This window comes from Corapipo altera, unplaced genomic scaffold (assembly GCF_003945725.1).
Source record: "Corapipo altera isolate COAL_440 unplaced genomic scaffold, ASM394572v1 98, whole genome shotgun sequence".
In the NCBI taxonomy this organism is placed as follows: domain Eukaryota; kingdom Metazoa; phylum Chordata; class Aves; order Passeriformes; family Pipridae; genus Corapipo; species Corapipo altera.
In genome coordinates this window covers 307,215-332,389 of record NW_020884914.1, presented here as the reverse complement: position 1 = coordinate 332,389, position 25,175 = coordinate 307,215, and the positions used below count along the sequence as shown (strand labels likewise).

Here is a 25,175-nt window from a genome sequence, read left to right as displayed (position 1 = left end):
CAAATTGATTTATTGCCAATTCCCCACTGGCTTTAATCCAAGAGGTTGACATGGGTATTTTTCATTTGGTTTTTTTTCTAATCTTGCTGGCCAAAGAAGTTACTTAGGAATAGTTGCTAGAAGTTTTAAGATATGTGGTTTCCTGGCAGGATAAAATATGCCAAAATGTCATAACAGGCTCTACCAACACAAAAGCAGCTGGGAGTCTATAATTTTGTAAAGTGTTTACAAAAAGAGAAAGGTAACAGGCAGACCACAAGTCTGGGACAGCAGAGTCAGTCTTGTCCTTACCCTCTTTCCCTCTCCATCTGTGCCCATCCCAGTGGTGGCTGTTTGGCCCCTCGTCCAGTTTGAGGATACTCCTCTTTCCAGAGGACAGCATTAGCCTTGGAGAGGGGCCCTGGACACAGCCTGGCCGTGACTATTGTGTGGTGGATGTGCCGGGGTATCCCCATTCCAGCTGCAGTGGAGTGAGGGAAGGTGATGCAGACATCCCTGTGAGCAGCTTTAGGACAGAAATTCCCGCAAGAGACACCACCCCAGCACTTTTTTGACTTCTCTGTGTTGCACCCTGCCTGGTGATCGACTGTAGCTTTGTCCAGTCCATGGTTTTTCCCCATCTCTGTGTGAAATGGGAAGGAGGGAAAGGAGAAAGACAGGAAAAATCAGTATGTCTGTGTCACACTAAAGGAGAAGTTCCTTCTGACCCATCCAGAGTACAGAAAGGGCTGGTATTAAATTCCCCATCCAGGAACTGCTGATTACTCTCTGTACTAGTGTGATCTAGTTTTTTCACCCTTGGAGGAGGCTTCCTGGAAGTAAAAATATGTGAGGTCAAGATCGTTCTTTATCTCTGCTCTACAAATGATTAATCCAGGGATAAAGGTAACACACCCTGTGTCTGAAGACCGTTTCTCTCTGTCCTTTTATTGTGGTGTTATAGCGATCCTCAGCCCCCAAAAAGCGTGTTTAAATTTATGGGGGAAGGAGACTGAATGCCTTGGAGCTCATACAGAAATATAGCAAGGCGTCCCACGGCTGGTAACAGCGAAGAACTCGGCGTGGTTGTTTTTCTCGTCTCTCTGCGAGCTGTGCGAGCCGGACCTCGGCTCCCCCTTCCCGCTGGTGCAGTTCCGTGCACGGCCCGTTCAGGGGGAAGGGAAGCGAAGCGAAGCAAACCCGGAGGCCACCGGCGGCTCCCCCGGCATCGGTGCCGGGGCGGGACCGGGGCACCGGGAGGAGCCGCCGGCGGGGCGGGAGCGATCCCGGGGCACCTGGCGCGGGCAGCCTCTCCCGGCTGGCAGGTAAGAGCTGGGACGGGCGGCTCCGGGGCTCTGCCGTCCTGGAGCGGCTGGGAAGGGTCGGGGGGGGCGGCAGATGGAGCGCTGGGGCCGGGCTGGGTCTGCTCCACAGCGGGGCTGCAGGGTGGTTTCTCCGTTCACTGAGATGGAGGAGCCACTCGAACTCCCGACAGGTGGCTGCCGCTTAGCAGGTGGCCGCTGCTAGTTTAGAGTGATGGAACCGTAAGGGCTGGATGGCGGGAGTGTCAGGGATATACTCGGCTCCTGCTCTCTGAAAGGTGAGCAGCAGCACGGCGCGGTGCCCAGACCTGGTGTCAGCCCTCTCACCTTTATCGCCCCGTTAGTCACATACCGGCTTCCTCTGCCCTCGGCTGCAAGGGCTGGTCCCATGGGGGATTAGCAGCCACATGCTTCCCTAATGGATTTGGCTACATTGCATTTTAATGAAGCTGCATTTTGTCGGAAAAAAGAAAAAAAAAGGATTCAGATTGTGTGAAACTATTTGTCCAACGATTTGAAAACTGCATGTAAGGATTTTGAAGAATTAGGAGAAACCTGTGACAAAACTGGTTCTCTTTTCTGGTTCTCCCGAGCCATTTTCTAGTCTCTTAGTTTATTTGTCAAAGTATTGTGAGTACCTTTTGTTTTCCCTCAAAGTTCTTTTAAATGCTGCCTGTGCAAATAGTAATGAGATGACAATATCCTTAACAGGAAGTTAAGCCAGAAATGACAGACAGAACAATGCCCTTTTTTAGTCCAACATCGCTGTGTATATTTTAACCCTGTTTATTATATGAAATGATCATATGTATAGTCTTCATTTGCTTTTCCAATTGAACTTGTGAATGAGACTCCTGTAACTGATACTGCTCATTAAAATGTAATTTGAAGATTGCATTTAAACTGGATGGGTATCCATTGCAAGTGCAATAAAAAGAGCTTTCTTTTAAGGCAAAACTTCAGAACTGTTCTGGTAAGCAGTCTCTCATGCCTCTGATAGACCTGCTGTATGGACTGCCTTTGCACTGAAAGCAGAAAATTATTCCAACCAGGTACTCAAAAACTGCTTCCTTTTTTTTTTTTTTTTTTTTTTTTTTTTTTTTTTTTTTAGCAGTTATTTCCTTCAAATACAAGTGGCTGGTAATGTTGGTTAATAGACTTAAAAAACTTGTTTTACAAAGCAAGATTTAGTCTTGCTAAATGCAAAGAACGTGACACTCTGCAGTTTGGAAATTTAGTCACAAGACTGAGTTGCACTGATATGAAATGATTCTTGCTTTAGTCTTTTTTTCCCTGTAATGGTCAGACTATGAGCTAGGTAATGTCTTTCAAGTGGTAAAGAGATAATGCAGAGTTTTATTTCTTATTCTTGCTAATCTTGCCTCTCTCTGCCAGGTATACTGTTCTTGCTCTTCAGTTCACTATTTCCAATTTTAGTAGTTATATAGTTTATAATTTTCTCAGTGAATTAAGTTTGCAACTTGTGGTCAGACTTAAGGGAACAAAAGCAACCATGCAGCAAACAAAGAGAAAGTTGCTCTCAAAGGGGTCTCTGGGGAAAGGATTAGTTCATGCTAAGCCACTGTCATATGTACTTCTGTCCATAAGAATTGTGATCCTCTGGGGCCTTTTGGGTGGAGAAGCAAGGATGTGTGTGGTAGATTAGGGAGAGTACTATGAATTTCACAGAATTAATGAAGTATCTGAACTTTCAGCCACTGCCTTTGAGCAAAAACCCTGAAGTGTGCACCACACCTTTCCGACACTTTATTGGACACTATAATTTTTAACTGCATATTGTAACATTTTTTGTATGTTTCAGGGGCATGTTTATAAGAAAGGTGTCTAAACTCAGGTGAAGAAGTAGAATCCTGCTTGGGCCACTGTAAACATGAAGGATCTGGCAGTCCTTCTCCAAAGGCCTTATTTGAGCAACCACAGGTGACAGGATTTACTTACAAACAAAGTGAACAGGATGAAAATACTGTAGTCTTACTATATTGGGGGGAAATTACAAGAGGAATGTTAGATGGAAAGAATAAGGCAAACAAGTGAGTAGGTGCAAAAACAGTGGATAAAGAGCAAATAAAAAGCAGAGCTCATGGTGCTGAAGCAGTAGCTGGAGGCACTGGGAGCAGCCAGGTGAGGGCAGAGACAGTCCCACAGTAGAATGTTCCCTGTGTCAGACAGACACTATCCTGCCTGCCTGGCTGCTCTCTGTGCCACACTCTAACCAAGAAGGGCTGGGGCTACAGGGGGGGTGGTATCTGAATTCTGGTAGGTAGCACTGCACTACAGTACATTAATTTGAGCTCAAGATCCAACAAGCTGTTGGGAGAGACATTCCCCTACAAGGGGAATGCTGTCACTCCCTTCCTGATTTGATTACATGTTCTTTCCCTATGCACTGGTAAGCAAATGGGTTTTTAGTGCTACTAAGACTGCATGTCATTACTGGGAAGGGCTCTTGTAGCAGAGGCACAGTTTACATTTCTGAAATGGATTAAAGGTCTAAAAGAGCAGAGTTGATGTTGATTCCTGTAACTGGCTGTGCTGCCATTAATAAAAACACAGTGGGAGGCCTGTACAAGGTACAGGTTGGGTACTTTTGCAATAGGCAGTAAAGGTGAGTGTTTGTCATTTCCGTGTGTGATTCACGCTGGTTTCATTGCTAATATATCAATTAAAGATGAGGTTTTCTCTATAGTGTTTGATTTGGGTCAATTCACAGGCCCTTCACAACCTTCTGAGAGGCTTCTGTGGTTTGTTGCAGCAGTGTTGAAACTGTTGGGACTGAGACAGTGGAAGAGCAGTGGTTGGTACTGGAATGTAGTTGCTGATGTAGCGTGTAAAACTCTGGCTTGTCTCTCAAACTCACTTTTGGCTTCCAGAAATCAGTATGTCCAGTCATACCCTATAAAACTAAAATATTTTTACAGAAATAGAGCACATTCAGCCCTCTGAATCAGTTCTTCCATGAGTTCTATTCACTTTATTCAACATTATTAAGTTTTCTATGTTGTAGTTCTGGAATTTACTGTTTCTATTCCTCTTCAAGATGTGTGTAAGCAGGACTTGCTTTATGTAATCCTTTTTACTGAGGGATTATAGGTAAAGAACTTGAAGGTCCAAGTGGCTTTCCTGAAACTTGATGCCAGGACAAAGTGCTATTTTGGCAAGACATTCATGTTTATTTGATTACATTCTAAATGAGGATTAGTGTCCATAGCAGAGAATTACCTGTCCAGGAAGGGATGAAACTAACCTGGAATATTTTAACAAGGCTGTTGGTCTGTGACGTGAAGGCAATTATTTTTCTGGGAAATCATCCAGAAGCTTGAGTGTGCACTGCTTGGAGTTTCCTGTTCTATATCATTACAGTGTGTGTTGAAGGATTTAAGGGGAAAGCACCCACTCTCCACCTAACCTCTAAACTTATTTACATATCAATGATTGTTAAACTCACCGACTTTAAACCCTTCTGTACTCCAGAGGAGTAACATAAGATTTGTCTTGTTGCTTGCTGAAATCAAAAAATGTAATCCACAAGTGGACAACACTCTGCAAAGGGAAGATTTGTCAAGATCCTGCTTTCTGTCTTTCCCAAATGACTGCTGTTCTCCAGCTATTTTTTTTTCCATTTAGAAAATAACTTTTTAAAGGGAAAACTCAATCTATATGTCATAGCTTTTCCTGGAGCTATGGTCTACTGCATCCCATCATAGGTCAGAAGGAAGAAAGAGATGGTTTAGTTTGAGCGTTATCTGCTTTGGGCTCTTTCCAGTGAACTGTGACAGATTAAACCCCAAACTAAACCTGCAGTGTAGGCATTAGATTGGATAAAAATGATCTTCGGACTTGGGCTGGAGGAAGTGAGTGGCCTGACGTGCCACTTGTACACCCTTGGCATCCTACCTGGGCACCCTTGTCGTGCCAGCTGTGCACCCTGAGCATGTCTGTTCATACACACACCTCCCTCCCAGCCTACAGCACTTATGTACCAGGTATCACAGCAATCTGTGAGTGACTACAGTCAAGAACCATTCCTGTATTCCATGTTCATGTTCTTGCTCACTCCAAATACCTCAAAGTTTGAGATCTAATGCTTGCAGGTAGCAAGGGAAAAAACTGTTTTTTTCAGGAACGAAATTCAAAGATTTCAATTTGCCTCTGGGTATGTGGAGAATTTATTTAAAGTCCTTAAAACTTTGTGGGTGGAGAAAAACCAAAGTGGTTTCAGGTGCTGGGTTCAGTGTCAGACTGTACATCTGGCATGTGATGCATTTAAGGCTCCAACGAAATAAAGTGGATAATGATGAAACCAATAGGAAGTCTGTCCTGGGCTTTTTTGAGTCTCTTAGCAAGCCTTTCTGGATAAGCCTAGAGGTCTTTCAAGTAAGAGAAAGAAGTGCTGGATGTATTTTTCAGTCAGGCTGATCTGTTTCTGGTTGGTTGATGCTATATCAAGTTGATGGGGATGGTCAGTGCTTTCTGCCAGCTTGCTTCTGGGTAATGCTGAGTCTACACATCCTGTACACTTCCATCAAAGTATCTGCTCTCCCTACTGCTTGAATGAAGACCAGGCAAGCTGATGAGCTGTTCAGATCAGTGCTCAGCTTTCCAAGTGCCTTGCTGGCAGGCTTCCCAGCTTTCTGGATGTCTGAGTCCAAGAGAGTTGGGTTCCTGGGAAACAAGTTAAAAAAACAGAAAAATGTGATTTTGCACACTCTTCAAAGGGAATTGTCTCAGAGCTTTCTTCCCCTGAGAATGTAATTTTTTCCTCTTTAGCTTTTCATTGCAGTTTGAAATGTAAATCACTCTTATAGGGGATGTTTAGTTTTCCAAGCAAGGCTTTGCAGAAGTCCACGATTATCTTTTTTGTGAATCATTTCCATGCATTAAAATGGAGCATAAGGACACAATGTAAAAATACCTGAAGTGTTTGTGTAAAAGTTCAGATATATTCCAAGCAAGTTCTCAAAAGATCACCAAGAGCTGAGTGGTTCCTGTCAAAGGAAAGCTGCCTCTCAGGAGATTTAAACTTCTCATGACTTTTATATCAGAGCCTTGGATTCTTTGGGTGTTCATTGGTTTTCTTTGGAGATGAGGAGAGGGGGCTCTGCTAATTACTTTTCTGCATTTGTGAGAATCTCACTCTGTCTCTGTAGGTGTGCAGTTGTTACCTGAAAAAACAGAAGTTTCACCTAGGGGAGACAGTTTTTACGGTTTCTTGTTGGCAGTAACCACACTCCATTGTTTACAGAAGGCAGGGGTGATGCACCATAGATTCACAGTGCCCCGTGTGCTTTTTTACTGAGTGTGCTGAATCCATGGGCGTCACAGCATGATTCATCAGGCTGTAATCAAAGTGTAGTCAGTGTTCTGATTAAAATGCAGGACTTTGAATTCAATCCTTGCCAGTCAGTGTGCAGAACCTGGGCAGTGTTTTACCATTATGTCACACTGCAGGATTTTAGACTGTGTTCCAAGATCTTTAGGTGTGCAAGTGACATAACAGTAATTTAAGAGCTTCTTGTGGCAGAACAAGAAGATTTTGACAAGGCTTCAGGAACTAGACACTGTATAATTATCCAGTTTGAAGATACTTTTCATATGATATTTCCTTTACTGTAATAAAAGTCACAAATAAAATCCACTGCAAATAGAAAAGTTGGTAGAGACTGTACTGTGAAATGAGATTCTGCTGTGTTTTTCTAGGAATGGAGCCAAAATAAAAATAGGTTCTGATGGGTTTTGCCAGATGTGCCCTTTTTCGTTTATTTTTTCCTTCGCTGCTGTGGAATAGCTCTGCCACCTGATGAAACTTGGCATGGTGCCTTTAAGAACTAATGCTAAAATTTGCTTCCTTTTTTATTCTGAGTATCATTTTTGATTAGTTGCAAGAACTGCCTGTTTAATTTGGATTCTGTTTTTCTAATGTAACATTCCCTTCTCACTGACTTATCTGGGCTTCCATTTGTTAAACTCTGACCAAGTCTGGTTTGTGTAAGACTAAAATGGAGCACTCTGTAAGAAATCCAAAACCAACCTATTTTTTCCTCCTATTGTTTTGACATGCTTCTAAAACCTGGCTGAATTTTCAATGTTGGGGAAAACATCAGTGGCACTCCAGTTCTTCAGTTTTGTAGAGAGCTTATTATAGAGAAATATTCCCATTTTACTTGCAACTTCTAGTGGACCACAATTTCCTGATGGTAAATATCATGAAGTTATAACCACTTCTGATTTATTTTCTTTCATGTTATTTGTTAGTGGGATGGCAGAATCTTCTGAGTTGCTAAAATGGAGTTCCTTCCTTTTCATTTTTTATGTACGTGCATCTGTTTTGTAATCAGGTCTGTAATCAGTCTTCTCATTAACATATTAACGAAGCAGTAGAGACAAAAAAGGGGAAGATTTCATCCTCCAAACAAAGGACTTGTCATGTCTTATCATTACAATGAAGGCTTTGAAAATCCAGACTACTACTTCTCAGAGACATTGGAAATTGATAGAAGGTGAGTTTATTTAATTTTGCTGTGTGACTGTGCCATAAGAAATTAAATTACTCATATGCAGGAGAAACTTTTCCCCCAGAGTTTTAATTTGTGGATTTATTTTAATCCTTCCTTTATGCTTTCATTCTCAGGCACAATTTTTTAAAGCTGTTACCAGGAAGGCAGCATTCAAGGGAAATGGTGTTTTACTTTTTACATGTTGGATGAATTTCAGTAAAATGTATTTATAGCATAGTATCATAGATACTTTTTAGTTCCAGTAATTTTCACAATATACTATAATCTGGGATATTCTTGTTTTCCAAGCAGTTATTCCTATTTAGGCAGAGTCTAAGCTAACTTCACGTGGAGAAAAGTATTAGCTGTTCTAATTCAGTTGATCACCAAATCAGAATTACAAAATACGTCTCAGTATCAGAGTTTGGTTTATAAAGAACTCAAATTTGATAATAATAGGTAGCAAATTATTAAGGATATCTATTGAGAGTTTTTGTGACAGTCAGGGTTTTCTTTTTTACTGCTTACACAGGAGAAGTTCTCAAAACAATCCCTTCTCTCACCAAACCCCTGATGATCCTTCACTTCATGGTTCCTATGGAGAGCGCAGTGGAAGAGAGCAGAACTACCCTGTGGCCATACCAATGGACTCCATGAGACCTGGCTCTGGATACAGAGAGGATTTACCAAGCAGGAATCCAAATGGAAATTTCACAGGTATGTAATTTCTCATGTGACCAGCTTACAAAAACACTGGAACAAATAACAGCTTACTCTGTCCCGAGGGAGTCCTGCAGCTCTGCAAAGCTCAACTCTTTATGTATTTTTTGCCCTTTTTTTAAATCTTCTTAAAGCAGTTCAGGTGTTACATTAATGGATCCATGGACTGTGTGTTGTATTAATGGATCAGTAAATACTATCTTGTGTTGTTGAGTACTAGAATGGACATTGGAGTGAGATTTGGGAGTTTTGTTAAGGGAATAGGTTGTGTTTGCAGTAGAGCTGTGCTTGATCACAGGGCCGGTGTTCTGTGTCCATAAATAATCCACAGCAGTAAACAAGTTTCTGTGTAATTCTGATTCCCTTCAACAGACAATCTTTCCTTTGAGCCTGAGCCAGAACTGGCATACACCCCAGCTTCTACCTTCCATCAGCTGGATTATCCCTATACCCACAGAACTTCCAATGGATCAGAAGGTAAGGATTGTGGTGCATCACAATATTGCACGTCAGTCTCACCCTCCATAAAATGATGCAAATATTTAAAAGCCTTCTGGTTCAGGTATGAATATCCTCATGTCATAAAAGGAATCATAAAGTGTAAATTCTCGTTTACTATCCTACATTTTTTGTTGTAGCTGAATTTTTCAATATCCTTCTGAAGATGCTCATTTTATTCCTTAAGTAATGAAAGATATAATGCCTACTCATTTTAACCCAAACTTCCTTTAAGTGGGTCAGCATGCAACAAATTTACACAGTTATCAAAAGAGACTCATTGTAGGAGGAAATAGGGTGTGTTTTGAGACTACCTGTAGTGAATTTTTCACCATGTTATGCTCATATAAATTCTACAATAGTAATTAGATATTTATATTTATTAAAATACATAAGGGTTGTAAAAAGTGCAATTGGCCTTCTATTTTAGGCTTGCATAGTAGTTTATTGTCTGGGTAGGAACTGTTCTTCCCATATCATGTAATTTTTCTGTTCACTTCAGTCAGTTCAGTTCTTGTCTGCTGTTTCTGGAATGTAATTAATTCTTTTCTGGAATTGTTATCTAGATGGACAGAAAGAACCCTTTCTCTGGGCTCCCAAAGTGATTCTTGGGGTTTTTTTCTCTCCTTTTCATCTTTGAGAACATGGTCTTTAAATTAAGATCTAATTTGGCAAAATGCTGTATTTGTATTGAAAAAGGAATGATTTATTGGTTGCTGGAAATGCCTTACTCCATGCATACCCACGGAAATAGATTTACTAACATACATGGCTTTTAATTCCTGATAGGAAGGAGAGGGGCCATTTCAAACCAACCAGAGATTAAATGTCTGGGTACTGAAAGTTCCATAAGTACCTCCACAAGAAGGCACAGATGTTTTTATTTTTCTGATCCTGTTTAATTGCTACAAAGGAAGTTGTCTCCAAGTGGAAGTGACACTAACATTAGAGAATTATTAGGTTTAAATTAAATATGATGAAGGAGCCTGTGCCATGTGCATTAACTAACAGGTGCATCAGTCAGCTGGGTCCTTCCACATCAGACTTGAACTCAAAATTGGCATGTAACATTGGCCAGTAGCTTACTGGGAAAGAAAAGCTGTGGCTACACTCATCTATGTCATAGCTGGAAGGTAGATGCTTTTAAAGAATATAGTCACTTTTATTTAAATAACTGGATGAAGGAAGGTGGAGAGAGCAGCTGCATTTTGGTCCCAGGGAAATGGGAGTCTGGTACATGTAACATACTCAGCCTGATTGAGTGTGATTCTCTGAAGTCAGTTGAAAGATTTTAAAAGAAAGGCCCTGTTTCTAGGAAGAAAATCTTCAATAATGAACGTGCACATTTCTCTTTTCCCACGTGTATCTATCTGCATGACCAGGAAAGAAGTGACTGGGGGAGTATCTGTTTGCATGTAGGTAGTGAGTTTGAAGAGTAATCTTTTGACTTGTTTCTGTGGAAGTGAAATTTGAATTTCTGAAGTCAGTTTGTCAGGACTATCTGGGCTTATAAAGAATGCATGTTGTTTAGACAGCTTTGTTCGGAGACGGAACAGAAGACCACCTGATGAGGCCTTTCTGGCTCCCTCCAGCATGTTTGGAACAGATCCAGTGGGCAGTGAAGGTAGGAGTTCAGATAAGTGGTTCAGGATCTTGTACAAGGATGGAGTGATCGATACCGTTCTTAGTTTATTGCCAGAATTGCCTGCACAGTCTGTCTGTGGTTACGGGGACAACTTGGTTTGTGCTAACACCAGTGATTAATATTTTATGCTCTGCTAACATGCTCAAATCCCATGACAAATGAAGCGTGGTGCAGTATGAATGTGAATTGTAGCTCTTTATCAGAATTTGTTTGAACAGCTAATTGATTGTTTTCAGCCACTGTGTTTAGAATTAGCATCAAATTTCAACTATGGGAAAACAGCCTTGTTGTCAAGTAATGCAGTTCTGTCTATTGCGTAGGTAGTGCTAAGTTTGGCCAGTAACATCAACTAAAATTATAGAATAAATAAAACAAAAGTTTAGCTTTCAAGTCAATATGTAGCATCATAGAAGTGTAACTGTCAAACAGTGATCAAGCAATAGACCAGAATCTTGAAGTTTGTCAGTGTTTTGCTTTCCTTTGTATTGCAGCTCTTTGTATGAACGTTATTGTACTACTTGCTTGCATCTCTATTAGAGTACTGGTGGAGCTGAAGATATTCTGGACAATATTTTTAAGTCTCAGAACTTGTCACACGTTGGTAGCAGTGAAAATGGGGGATACTGTTATATTTGTTTCAGGTTGTGTATAAAAATTACTATATTAGTATCCCAAAATTTTGTTTTTTTCATGGGTTTGATGCAGAGAAAGATTTAATTGGAAGCCTTGCAAATATGTCCACCAGTGAAAGGATTAAGGCAATCCAGAAGATGCCAGGGACCATGAAAAAAAAGAGAGAGATCAGGTAAAAATATAAGTTTATCCATTTAGTTTTACAAACATTATACTTCTAGCAACATCTAGCTCTCAAGTATGGGATTTGCCATTTGCTCAGATTTGATTTGTCACTTTATGACTAAGAACTTTTTAATGCACTTTTAAAAAGTTAACATCTCACAAGGGAAATGATTTAAAGACGGAGATGAGAAGAATCTCTATGGTAATATAATACAGAATATCAAGATCTTGCGATTTGGTTATGAATGATGACTTCAGATCCCTTTTCAAAGGACATTTGGATGTTGGCCATTGAAAATGGAGAAGACACTGCATAGTCTCAACCATCCTTCTGTCTCCTCACAAAATATAGTTAAATTTTGTTCCCAATGTTAGTTAGTGGAGGGGTTAAAACATGCTGTCACAGCATGGGCAAGAGACAGGGGATCAGCTGATATAAAAAGAACCAGCAAGAACATCCTCATGTTTTGTTAATTCTGTTCATGTGCACATGAGTGAAGCTTCATTTGCAGCATCTTCTTTGGCTTTCTGTTTCAATTACAACTCACACTATAATGCTTTTCATCCCTTGCCCTGCTCTTCCACAGAAATAAAGTTCTTAAAGAAATAACAGAAAAGTCAAGGCACCGTGGCACTCAACTTTCCTGCTGTACACAGTGTCTGCAGGACACAGCAGTGGTAAGTGTCAGAAACTTCTGTCAGTCACAGCAGAGCAATCCACTTTAGCTCCAATGCTATCACTGTCTCCAGAGGAATCTGGTGTCTTGCTCCATGTCACTTACCAAAGAACCAGTTAATTGCTGCAGTGGTCGTTAGTGCATTATGGGAGCACTTAGGAACACCAGTTAAGCATCTTATGGTGTGTGGAGTGGGGCAGATCTGTTCTTAACATCAAAATGAAGCCATAAAAAATGTGAGGCTTTATTATGTGAAACTGCATCCTGTTTGCTTGCTGAGATTCATCTCTCTCCTCTTTTGCACTTCAGTCATTTCGGCGGTTTGGAAACACCATTTCAGAACATTTTCACCTGCTGCGGGTGTGGCACAAGACCCTGAAGATCATTGGTGCTGAGTTTGGAACGAGTGTTCTTTCTTATTTTATTTTCTTGAAGTGGCTGCTAAATTTTAACATCTTCTCATTCCTCATAAACTTCAGCTTCATCACAATTCCTCAGTTTCTTGCAGCAGAACCAAATAACCTTTCATTCACGGGTCTGGAGCTGCTCACTGGAGCTGTAAGTATTCAAATTTTATCTAAATGTAAGTTCAATCACGCTTGTGATTTCACGGTAGAGAATGGGACAGCTCCCACTTCTGTTAATTTGCCTTCAGATGATGATACTTTCCACCACATGGAAGTGATAGCAAACATTCTGAATAACGTCCTTGTCTTTTCAGGGTTATTTTCAACAAACAGTACTCTACTATGGCTTTTACACCAATGCCACAATCAGTAAAATAAAGAACGGTCCATCTTACAACATGCAGCTGGCCTATATTTTCACTGTTGGAGTACATTTTGTCATCTGTTTTCTTATCTTGTCATTCAGGTAAACTAACTGTGAATTCTTATTTCCTTTATATTAAGAGGAAAAAACCCAAACAACAAAAACCCCCCACCTTGTCAGCAGTTAGCAGTAATAATTACCTGAGTGTGTTTCTGCAAGTCCTCATTTCCAGGTATAAAGTAGAAGTTTCTGCTCAAAAGACAGTCTCCAAAATCCAAACCTTTATTAGAGAAATTAAAAATAACTGCAAAATAGTAAGGAACATGCAGAGAATCCGAGTTGAAACTAAAGTAACCCTTCATAAGCTGTTGCTCCTAATATAGTTCCTTATTGATGATGGCCTTCCAGAGGCAAAGATTGTCAGCAACTATTGGGAGAAGGAAATATGAAAGTTTTTTTCTTACATTAAAGTTTATTTTCCACATTGTCTTATGTGACATGCTCTGATACAGGTAATAGCCTTGGGACAGGATGGAAAAACTGACAAATTTCCCTTATCTCCCTTCTTGCCCTGCAGACTTGATGTATTTCCCATGATGCATCTCACAAATTCAATTTTCATTGCAGCATGGCAAACTCCTTCACCAGGAACTTTATTAACCCTCAGGCATACTCTGTGAATGCCAGCAAACTGCTCTGCACTTGGGACTTCAATATAACTAATGAAAAAGCTGTGAAGCTGAAACAAAAGAATCTCAGCACACAAATAAAGGTACAAAACACAGGAGGTACAAAGCTAACCTGCATGAGTCATTCTGCCAGAGACTTATTTGTGTGTGCACTTACAAATCTCTGGCAGAGTGACACAAGCAGGCTAGTCCTGTGCCTAAGAGACTTAAGTCTTCCTGACTGTTAAGTTTCATTTGGTTTAAGCTCCTGGAGTTGTCTTAGCTACTTGTTTCCCTTTTCTCTTTAAACTACATATAAATATTTGTATGCTTCTGAATGAACATCTGTGGCTATTAAATATTTGCCAAACAGAACATTTCTGATGTTTTTTTTCCTTCCTACAATTTAACCATTTTGTAGTCAAAAGGGAGGCTGGTAATGTTATCTGTGAGACACAACTTTTAGGATAGGAACACAAAGCTGTCCAGTAAATGTTCCTAGGATATCACTGTGCCCATCTAGAGAAATAATCTTTTTCATTCAGTTTCTCAAGGAGTTACTTGAAACTAGTGTTACCTTATGGTGTTGGCTAAGAAATTCTTTATTAGGAATTGTTTCCTTGCAGGAACACCTCAGTGAAGTAAACAAAGAAGTTGTAAATTTTTCTGTGACACAGAGAATTGCTCGTATTGGTGTTCATCTTCTTTCCTGGTTTGCTTTTCTGGGAACAGCAGTAGCTGCTTGTGCTGGTGTTTACTTCCTCTCCATCAATAACCTTGAGGTAAGGACAGATTTTGCAGTTTTCCACATGTGTATCTTACACTCAGTGCTGTTCACTACAAAGGGAAGCAGAGCAGTTTTCCTGCCAGTGCAGACACAAATTCTGCTGGACCTAAAACGCTGGTTTACAAAGGCTTTGCACCACTGGGGACTGTGGCAAGAGGGTGGGACCTGAGGGGTCTGAGTAAATCTGTCCGCTCTCTCCAGCAGCTGCTTGCCTGGGCCCATGGTTAGCTTAGGGATAGTGCAGCTGGTGACCTGGAAAAAAGTAGCAAGACCTGCCTCTTCTTTTCTAGGAGCTGCATTTGAGCTGGGGCTCCCACCCTCAGTGCCACACAGTGAGGGAGAAGGGGAGAAGGTCACTGTGCTGCAGGTCATGGGCCCATAAACATACAGGGAACATAAACATACAGGGAGGTGTGCCAGGTGTCTTCCCTGTGGACACACCCTGAGGCAGCATTTTGGTTAAGGCTCTAAGTTGGGGTTGTTTGATAGTGGTTTTTTTCCCCTCTCTAAGCTGTTTGTGAAAGGGCGTAACAATGACCTCGAGAGCCAAGCTGCCATGTTGGTGCTACCTTTGGTTGCAACTCTCCTCAACACATTCACCCCATTCTTCTACTCCTGGCTTGGACGCATGGAGAGGTTTCAGACTCCTGGACAGCAGATATATGTCACTATTGCCAGGTATTTGTTGCTGCCACCTCTTAGTGCTTTTTGCCTGAAGTTGTCTGACTCTTTGATACAAAGCTGTGCCTGGATGGTGTGGTGGGCAGTAGGGAGCTATGGAAGAGAACTCATCTTCTCCAAAGGCTTCTGTGCACTCATCTCTTCATGATTTGCCTGTCTTCCACGAGCCTTCTGGAGGGTTACATCTCTGCATGAGGAATGGTTTCCCTCTCAGGTGCACTGTGACACTGGGCTTAGTTATGTTTGTAGCATCCCTAGATGGCCCCTGGACTGTTGGCCCCTTCCCAGGAAAAGAAAGGAAGTGGAGAGAGGACTGAGGTCATTTCACTTAAAAACAGATGCCTGGAATTAACACTGCATAACCCCTGGTGTCCCTCAGACCTTCCTCCCCTGGGGAGCCCACACCCCCAGCCTGTTTAGCTTGTGCCAAGGTTGTCATGCCCAGCTCCCCTCCTGCCAGGACAATAGAACAATGGCACACCCGAGCTCCTAGGAGAGCTCCTGTTGGTCCTGGCAGGTTATAAAGTGTAACCAATGGTCATCCTGCCATCATTGCCTCCAGTGAGTTTATTGACCAGCTGTTGGTGCAGTTACTGTTACTTTCTCTTTATAGAAATATCATCCTGAAAATCTCTATTGTTGGAATACTGTGCTACTACTGGCTTAACATTGTGTCTGCCTCAGAGTCACAGGTAAAGTTTAAAAAATACAAATCTTTGACTTACAGTGCCAGTTTAGGAACCACCTTGATAAGATATTTGCTTCAGCAAAGAGAAGTACATGTGGTGTCTTGGAAAGCTGAGTTTGCCACCCCAATATTTTTTGTTAGCAAATTTGGAGAAATGAACTGTAGGGAAAAATGAATGACCCAGCTCAGGTCTCAGCTGGTTGGCAGTATTGTTCAGTGAGAAGTCAACTATGATTAGTCAGGCTGTTAGCATATATTTGATCAAGATTTCAGATCTTTGATCAAGTTTCAGCATTTGGGAACAATTTTAGAATTGCATGATTTTTGACTTCTTGGTATGTTTGATGTTTTTTCTTTTTTTTTTTTTTTTTCTTCTGCTTCTTGAAGTGCTGGGAAACTCTGGTTGGCCAGGATATCTATCGTCTTGTTCTAGTTGACTTCATATTTTGCTTGCTTGGCTCTTTCTTTGGAGAGTTTTTACGAAGGTGAGTACTGCATTTCTAATCTTGTTTTTATTCATTGCCCAAAGACATGGTCTGTTTTTCTCCTGTATGAGAAAAGTCCAGCAGAAGCATGGCTGTGGCACGACTGAAGCTTCCTTGATTGTCTCTCTGTGTAGATGCCCTGTATATGTTGCAGCTCCTCCTTAGTAGGAGGTCAGTGTGTGTGGCATTCTACTCTCCCAATGTGTCCTTTTTCTCTTTGGTGATGGAAACACTACATGGTACTCTCAGGGATCTGCTGAATGTGAGGTGACAAAGAACCAAGAGTCTCAAGCAGAAAACCATGTTTTCTCCACGGGCACACTGCTGCCTTTCCTTTTTTTGACTCCCTATAATTTTTTCCCCTCTCAATTATGTCACTACAGAGTGTCCATAAGTATAAAATCTGATTTTAGTCAGTCTTTTTAGGGGTGTAATATGACTCAAGTGTAGAGGTCTGCAGCATGGTAAGTGAGAAATATTTTTTACTGAATGTGAATTCAGCTCAGCAGGTAAGGAAAAAGTCATTTACTTCTGACATCTGCTGTGTGAACCTTTCTATTGCCAAACATTACTTAGGGCTTAGGCAGTAGAGTATTTAAGTGTTTGCCAGCTCTCCAGAGCATTCAGGTTCCTGATCCTATTACGTAGGAGATCCATTGTTTGCTCTTTGCCCATGGTGTGAACAGGACTGGTTTACAGGGTAAGACTTTGTTTTGTATTAATTTAACAAAAAGTTAACAATGTTGAGAAGGCTTTGAAGACTTTTCCTCCACAGCTCTTGCCAGTGTGCTTTAATCTTCCTGTTCTTGTGTTCAGATAGGAAACCACTTCCCAGCAAAAGGTCACAGAAACAAAACTGCAGTGTCAGCTCTGAAAAATGGCCTCTCCTAAGCTGGCCAAAAGCACCTGACTTAGAACTGTGAAAGGTTAAAAGTATAATTGCTTGTATTTAATTGTATGGGTTCAGAGCAACTTGAAAACCCAGCTCTGAAACACTGTTGATCATGTAGTTGATAAGGTGGTACCGAAGTGTGTATTCAAGGCAAGATGAAATAATTACCAAAATTGTTATTGTTCTTGCTACAACAAGCAGAAACTGGACCTCCCCACCTCAGGAAAAAATGGGGTGATAAAAAGGAATTATTGGTCCTCAGTAGGAATCTTCTTAGTACTTGCTTACCTGTGTTTGTCTCAGCTACTTGCAACCTCAGTAAGTTTGAAACAGGATATACTTCACATATATCTGAAGAGTATCAGACTACAAGACTCTTTTTTTTCTGATTGAGGCGGGAAATTCTCAGGACTCAGGACCTGAAAAGCTGTTACAGTTTTGTACCGAGGCAACTTGACATTTCGGCTGCTTAAGCACAAACATACTTGTGCTTAAAGTAAATAAGAAATAGTTACCTTAGTAGAGATATTTACTGATACAGTAACAAACCGTTGTTTGTTGTCTTTTTTAGTTGCATGAAAAATATCCTAGGTCTTATTTCAACCCTCCTGTGTGTTATGGGAATTCACTTTTGCCAAATTCTGTTTCATTTTTTATATGTTGTGTGCTGAACGAGCTCTGGCTGCTTTGCATGATGTTAATGCAGCCCCTTAATAATTTGTCATTGATGCTTGTATTCAGGGGGTCTTTTGCAGGGATCTCTACAGAGGGCTTTATCACTTAGCAAATGCTATTGTGCTGTAGCTTTTGGTTTTCCCCCCCAGAATTATTGGAACTACAGTCTGTGTGAGCCTGGGGCAGCCAGAATTTGATATCGGACGAAATGTTTTAGATTTGATCTATGCACAGACCTTGACCTGGTAAGTGTTACATTTACAGGCAAAACTTCATTTGCACTTAGAAATAGCATGGGACATTCTTATTCTGACATTTCTGGGTGCTTCCCATCATGGGGGAAAAACAAGATAAGTTCCTGGGAGGTGACCTATTAAGTACCTTTGGGAAGGATTGCAGCTTGCCAGTTTTATTTATAATTCTGTGGGTAATAACAATAACTTCAGTCAATAGTTTATCCAGTGGCCACCTGGTCTGTGAGAAACTTGATAGGTTCCTGCAGGAGTATCCTGGAATTTTGTTTACTTCCCCACTGGAATGATGTTCCTGTTGAAATAGTTTCAGTATTAAACCCTGGAAAAGACGCCTTATTTCTAAGAATGAGTATGTTACTCCAATTATAAGAGAGTTTTGCAAATCTGCGCATAGATATGTATGCTTGAAGTTGCATATTTTCCAAGGTGGACTTAATGTTACAGGGTCAAGGTTAATATTTCCAAATAATCCAACACTATCTGTATATGAAGTTACTGTGATAATTTTTTGCTTTCAGTGCACGGAGAGTAGTGTGGTGAACTGTGAAGATGTAACTTTTTTTCTCTGTAAATCCCTTCTTGTAGGATTGGTATCCTGTTCTCACCTCTGCTGCCTGGTATCCAGATGATAGCATTTTCTATAGTATTTTATGTGAAAAAGGTAACAAACGTCATATGTATTCATAATAAACTTGCACTGTCTGAAATCTGGGCAGAATTTATTTTGTTAAGTGCTGCTTTTGGTTGAGGCTGTGGGGTTTTGCATTTAGGGGAGCAGTTTGGTTGATTGGGATTTGCTTTAAAGGATGACTAGTTAGATGCACACCCTTGAATTACAAATCTGTGAAATCTGAGAGGGGAAAAAGGTGTTGGAAGGGTTATAGGAGGAGTTAAGAGCACAGCTGGAGAGGGGAGAAGATGAAGTAGTAAAATTAAAGGCTGAGGAATTAACAGTGGACAAGTGCATGTGTCAGGATAGACAGTGACTGTGACTTTGGCCTCCCATTTTACTCCCCAGCAATGCCCCTCTGCCAAGTTATCTAAGTGTAAGTAGGGTGATTCAGCTAAAGATCATGGTGGAAATTTCTTCTTTTCAGAGTTGTCTCAGTATTATGATGAGGTGATAAGTTGTCTGTTGGATCATTAAGCAGTTTGTAGCCTTGAATGTAGAAGAACAAAGCTGTAGGTAGAAAGATGGATTCAAACTCCTCTGAACCAAGGGGTTTGCATATGCTGCAAAACCAAATTCTACCCAACAGAGTCCTGAAGGAGCCATCAGAACCTCATTTTGCCGCTTGCTGTTTAAAGACTATATTCTTGAGGTTTTCTAAAACTACAGAATGTCTATCAAATTCATATAAAAGAAATCCTTGGAAACTTTTGATAGATGCTGTTACAGAAATTTCAGTGGGATCGACTTAAGCTGAAGTGGGAGGTAACACCATTCCAAGAGTACCTTCATCTCTTTAAAGGTCAGCCTGATGAGGAATTGCCAGCCCCCTCGCAAAGTCTGGAGAACTGCTCAAATGACAACATCCTTCATGTTCCTACTGTTTTGCCCTTCCTTCCTTGGAGTCCTGTGTGTCATTGGAGTCAGTGTCTGGAGGTATGGAAGGTCACTGGTGCTCAAGCCTACTAAATTATACTGTGTGACCTGATACCAGGCAGAGGAACCTGCATTTCTCCATAGGAAAAGCTATATTAATTGCTGATGGAAGGTTTCAGATGCTCAGGAGATGTTCTGTATTCTGAGAACAAGAGATGCTGGGTGAGCCTGGGAGAATGTAGCTGAGTAGCTTGTCCCATAAGAAAGTGGGACAAGAAACAAAGTTGCATTGAAGTTTTGGGTTCCTATTTAAATGTAGCATCAAACTCCTTCTCAGAAGTTTCTGTGACTGACTCTTGGTTTCTGGGCTTACATATGTTATAGGCTATACTGGGTCTGCAGCAGAGAAACACCTGAAAAAAACTCAATTGAGGTCAACTTCTGGATTATTTATGAACTTCAGAGGCTCTTTTTGCAGGCAGTGCTAACCTCTGTAATAATCCGTCTCAGTGCTACCAGTATTTTAAAGCTGCTTTGGTTTTGTGCATGTTGCTCTGACCACAGTAAGGAGGGGCAGCCTTTTCCTTGACTTGTCAGCAACATGATTTCAATATTTAGTAAGACAAGTGACTACACATGAAACTAGATGGGATGAAATCTATCAGAGCAAACATTTCCAGATGGCAAGGGGGAATTTCAGGCTGCCTGGAGTGCTTCAGCTTCAAAGCAAAGAACACTTTCTTATTTCAGTCTACCTGATAATGTTAATTCTTGCAATGGGCTGCCTTAGCTCAGCACATTCTGTTGATACTGAAAATCTGCAGTGACTCATGGCCCTGAAGGCAAGGTGAAAGGATGGTTCCCTGTGGTGAAACTTGAAAAAAGTCCAGTTTTTCACTTTGCTGTAGCTTGTGCTACAGTGATTGACATGTTACATTGAGGTCAAGATTGTGTTTACAGGGCTTGGCACTGATCCACTGCAGCAACTGCATCATCTCAGGTGGGCATTTAGTGGCTGCAGAGGGACTCAAGTTAAAAATGAAACACAGATCATGGAAGTACCTGAGAACCCAAAGAGAACAGAGGGCTAGAGCAAACTGATGAGAATCTTGATGTACAAAATCACAGCATTGACTAAGTTCATTGGTTAGTATGTGAAGTTTTTGAGTAGCTATTTTCTCACACTTCCAGGTTAAAACCTTCAGAAGGATGTGGTCCTTTCAGAGGCTTGTCTTCTATGTATGCTGCAGTGTCTGAGTGGATACACACACTGGAACATTACACTGCCTCAGAATGGGTTGTGTGGATCTACCATAACTTAATTAAAAGTGAACTTTTCTTCTTCATCCTCTCTAGCATTGTACTGTAAGTATCTGCTTATGAAAAGTGGAAAAACCTGGCAGTGACATAGCCCTTCTTCATAAAAAAAAAAAATAATTGCAAATTGCATTTTAAAGCATCAGAAATAGTTAATGTGTTGGAAATTCATGTATTTGAAGTACATAAAGAAGTTATAAAACCTATTCCTATTATGTTGGAATGCCAAAGCTCTTCACAAACCAGCTGCAAGCTAACCCTGTGTGGAGTTAGGGGAATTTTGGGCCTCCCTTATTTGGGATTCCTAGTTTTGGGCTTCCTTTGTTTTTTTCCTTTCCCTGTCTGGGCTGGGAGGGTGTGGTGGTACACAGCAGCATGTCCAAGGTGCACACCATAGGGGGTAGTAGGTGGGTTGCAATCTCCTTCCAGCTAATCCCAGGTGAACTCACATTCTGTCACCTTGGCTGAAGTCAATTATTTTGGGAAAACCAGTATGTGCACATTAAACTACGTGCCCATTGGTGGGGTTTGAAGTCATAGCTGTGCTGCTGGGTATTTCCAGTGTGTCCTTGTGCACCTGAGAGCCCAAATCTTTTCCCATTAAACAAGATCCCACTCGCTGTAGTGGGACCAGGACTGGCCTGGAAGCAGTAAGTGTTCCACATTGTGATTTAAGGTCCAGGCCTGTGCCCAAGCAGATGACACAAGGTTGGATAAGAGCAGTAGGTTCCTGTTTGTTTTCCAAAATGCACCTTGTATTGCTGACTTATTTAATTGTACCTCTCATATTTTATACAGGTTCTTAGATCTTTGGGTCTTTGTCAAGAAAATGTTTTAAGCAATTTCATGTGTTTGCCATTCCTTGTGTAATTGTGTACATCTACTTTATATATATGTGTGTGTGTGTGTGCAGAGATGTATGTATGTATGTCTTTTAATGGATTAAAATAAACAGGATAATTTTCTGTTTAGACAATGACTAGGAGGAAATGCTCATATGTTGGACTTTCTTGTTTTGTTTAGAATTATTGCTTATCTTTACTGGCAAATAATACAAGGAAGAAAGACCATGACCAAACTCTTACGTAAGCAAATTATTAATGTAAGTTTGACTTTCAGCTGTATCTTTTTTTATACTTTGGCTTCTTTGCTGATTGTCTCATCCAGCTTTGTGGTGCTGTAACCTGTTTTGCCTATGACTGCAAGGGAGGGTGGGAGCCCTCCCTCATGGGACTTGCAGAGAAATTTAACTCACAACTAGAGTTGTTGCAAAAGAATTGTATCTTCAAGATGTGCTGCAGCAGCTCCCTCTGTAGACCGATTATTTTAGGATAAAAGGAGTTATTCTCATCAGTGGTTACTTACAGGCCTTGAGCCTCTCAGGAATGATTAGTCCATTCCAGCTAATGATCTAATATGTCTTGACCACAGGCAGCAAAAGATAAGATGTTTTTACTTGAAAAACTAAGGAGACTGCAAAGGGCAAACCGAAATCCATCTGCAGTGAGAGGACAAGGCCAGCAGGTCAGTCTGCCTGTTCAGGTGCTGCTGTTTAATTATGTGCTTGGTTTGATTCCACGGGGCTCCTCCAGCCCTGCAAATAGGCTGCCCTGTAGGGATGTGTCTGTATTTATAATTTCATGCAAACTGATTGATTACTAGTTAACTCCAGACAGCAAAAGGATATTCTGAAAGTTCCCTAACTATTTGTTCCGGGCTGGAATTTAACCTGGGAAGAATATAGAAAAGTCCTTACCCTCACCAGGCATAATTTATGACTATGAAACTGCAAAAAAAACATTCTTAAAGTGTGCACTGATGATCACAAAGGGTTCAGCCACACTTGAACCTTGCCTAGGCTGGGAATGAGGCTGCCTTCCTCCACTGACTCTGGATTTCCTCAGGGTTTTATAGTTTGTGTTTTTTTCAACTGAGGTAAAACTGAGTGCTTTGATATTTAAATCCCATACGACATCGATAGACATCTGATTTAAACTTAAATTTATTTTTCAAGGCAGTCCTGCCCACCGACCAAACAAATTAGTGTAAAAATATACACATGTAGGTGCTGTCTAGTGTTTTAATTTGTGTTGAGTAAAAACTCCTTGACCTACATACTAGCAGACAAAAAGTTTTTGGTAGGTTCCCCTCCTTCCTCCCAAAAAATCAAATCCCTCTGTATGACCGGCCATCATTAAAGTGATAATATAAATAAATATAAATGAATAAACATGGATAACAGTTGATATTGATCTACTGTTAAATATAAATACATGTGTGACAATATAAGTAAATATTGGCTGTAAAGAGGGGAGCTGAAATTGAAGAGACATTTTCTGTGTGCTGGGGATTTTCAAACAACCAGTGGCTGTGTCCAGTGTCACAAGTGGGACTCCTGAGAGGAGGGTTTGGTAGACTATGAAGTGTGGATATGCTTGTAGTTGTTAAGGTCAGATTTCAAAAGGAGATGCCAGAATAATCTCACTGTGGATCTAATAGAAAGGCAAACTCCCTCAAACAAGGGTATGAGCGCTGCTGACCATAAAGTCACAACTGGAAGCCAGAATACAGACTGCTAATGTCAAATACTCTGTCTTTCAGAGAAGCTCCTCTTCATACCACCCATCCAGGCAACCTGCCCAGCAAGTGCCAGGCTACCCAGGAGAGGCATTTGACAGAGACCAAAACACATCCTACACAGAGGTGAGATGGTCAAAAGAGGGAAACCTGCTAGATTTCCTTATATAGAATCTGGGGGGTGATACAGACAATGGGTGTATGTGGAGCAAAGAGGCCATCCTGTGTGCATGGAAAATAACCTTAAAGATTAATTGGAGCAGGTATAAAAGTGTAATCAGAATAGCTGTTGGAACACTTCTAATCACAAACCTGCTCAAGACCTGGAGAGTATGCCTTTGTAACAGGTAACTGGTATTTTTTTAAATAGAAGATAACAGGCACATGAGGGAAATCATGACCTAAACCTGCTTGTGAATTTTGTTTTCAGTATCCCTATTCTGCTGGGATCTCAAGTGGCACTGACTTCCCACTAGGTAAGCAACAAAGATGAAACACAGAAAGCTCTCAGAAGTTCAGCTCAGTAAGAATGTTTGTCGTAGAGACACAGCGTGTAACAGCTGGATGTCAGGGACACAGCTTTTAGCATCTTGTACAGAGAGAAAACAAAAAGATTGGGTTTCTGGGGTGAACATTTTTTATAGGATGTGTTTATTGGTAGCTTGTTCTGGTGTTGATGGTGACTTCTGAAGACTGTATACCAGAAAGTGGAATTTCCTTGGGCAAAGGAGCCATTTTGTATTATGGGAGCACCCACAGACAAGAACATTAAATCACTTCAGAGACGGGCTTCACATCTTGGTGTGATCTCAGAAGAGGTTAATAACGATGCAGACTCCCTAGGACATCATCATGTTCAGAAAAAAAACAGCTACAGGATCTTGCATGGTTGTCTGAGCTATTCCCAGTTTACACAATCATGTCACTTCATTCCAAATACTTGGCAGATGAGACCCTTAAATAACACGGGGCTTTTTAATGGGGGTGGTGGTTACACCATGTCAGCACAGTTAACAATGCCTCTGTGGTGACAGATGGGGAGCCAGCCCAGCCCAGCAGCAGTGGCATGTCCGAGGCCGTGGCACTCGCCCTGCGCGCCAGAGAAGCGGCTCAGTGGGACGACGATGATGATGATGAAGGATATTTTCAACCCTGAGCAAGCACAGTCAGTACAACTGATGGGTGTCCTGCAGAAAGCAACATTCTTTTGCACTAATGACTCAAAGAATCACTCAAACATATTTTTACCTCTAAATGGGACAATAAACAGAACAAAATGCATCCCAACTGCAGTTTGTTGTGACAGGGAATATCCTGTGTGATGGGTTTGTTTTGCAGCAGTGGTATTCTGGTGACACTCACCTCGATGCAGTGAGGCTCCCTGCACAGCTGGCCACTTGTTCTTGACTGAATATAAGGAAACTTGTGCCTAATTGTAAATAAAAGTTATGGTTTAAAAATATTTTTGTATCAGTTACATCGTTTAAACTGCTTTTATCTGATCTAAACCAAACCTGATGTATTGGTTAAATAAACATAGAAAGAAATTAAAGTGCACTTGTTTTTAATGACTCAGATTGTAATGGCTGGGAAATAATTTGTGTGAATGAGGTTAAACTTCCATTCCATTTTCACTTTTCTGTGCCATTTTTACAGTTTGTTACAGTTACTCAAAAGCAG

General features: G+C 41.0%; 1 protein-coding gene across 3 annotated transcripts in view; it reads left to right on the top strand.

The window, feature by feature from the left end:
• TMC5 (transmembrane channel like 5) overlaps window positions 1-25,047 on the top strand; it is a 28,083-nt gene extending 3,036 nt beyond the window's left edge. For 2 of the 3 annotated variants that reach the window (XM_027654762.1, XM_027654763.1), the window contains 22 exons: window positions 7,658-7,819; window positions 8,349-8,533; window positions 8,909-9,013; window positions 10,566-10,658; window positions 11,385-11,484; window positions 12,065-12,155; window positions 12,464-12,712; window positions 12,876-13,027; window positions 13,553-13,697; window positions 14,220-14,375; window positions 14,892-15,058; window positions 15,675-15,753; window positions 16,137-16,234; window positions 17,951-18,046; window positions 18,641-18,716; window positions 19,528-19,661; window positions 20,793-20,966; window positions 21,942-22,020; window positions 22,350-22,442; window positions 23,520-23,621; window positions 23,926-23,971; window positions 24,530-25,047. In XM_027654762.1, the coding sequence (XP_027510563.1) occupies window positions 7,746-7,819; window positions 8,349-8,533; window positions 8,909-9,013; window positions 10,566-10,658; window positions 11,385-11,484; window positions 12,065-12,155; window positions 12,464-12,712; window positions 12,876-13,027; window positions 13,553-13,697; window positions 14,220-14,375; window positions 14,892-15,058; window positions 15,675-15,753; window positions 16,137-16,234; window positions 17,951-18,046; window positions 18,641-18,716; window positions 19,528-19,661; window positions 20,793-20,966; window positions 21,942-22,020; window positions 22,350-22,442; window positions 23,520-23,621; window positions 23,926-23,971; window positions 24,530-24,651 (2,616 nt within the window). In that variant the 5' untranslated portion in view covers window positions 7,658-7,745 and the 3' untranslated portion in view covers window positions 24,652-25,047. Of the gene's footprint in view, window positions 1-1,224; window positions 1,305-7,657; window positions 7,820-8,348; window positions 8,534-8,908; window positions 9,014-10,565; window positions 10,659-11,384; window positions 11,485-12,064; window positions 12,156-12,463; window positions 12,713-12,875; window positions 13,028-13,552; window positions 13,698-14,219; window positions 14,376-14,891; window positions 15,059-15,674; window positions 15,754-16,136; window positions 16,235-17,950; window positions 18,047-18,640; window positions 18,717-19,527; window positions 19,662-20,792; window positions 20,967-21,941; window positions 22,021-22,349; window positions 22,443-23,519; window positions 23,622-23,925; window positions 23,972-24,529 lie in introns of those variants that run through there. The other variant, XM_027654764.1, reaches the window with a different exon arrangement.
• The last annotated feature ends 128 nt before the right edge of the window (window positions 25,048-25,175 follow it).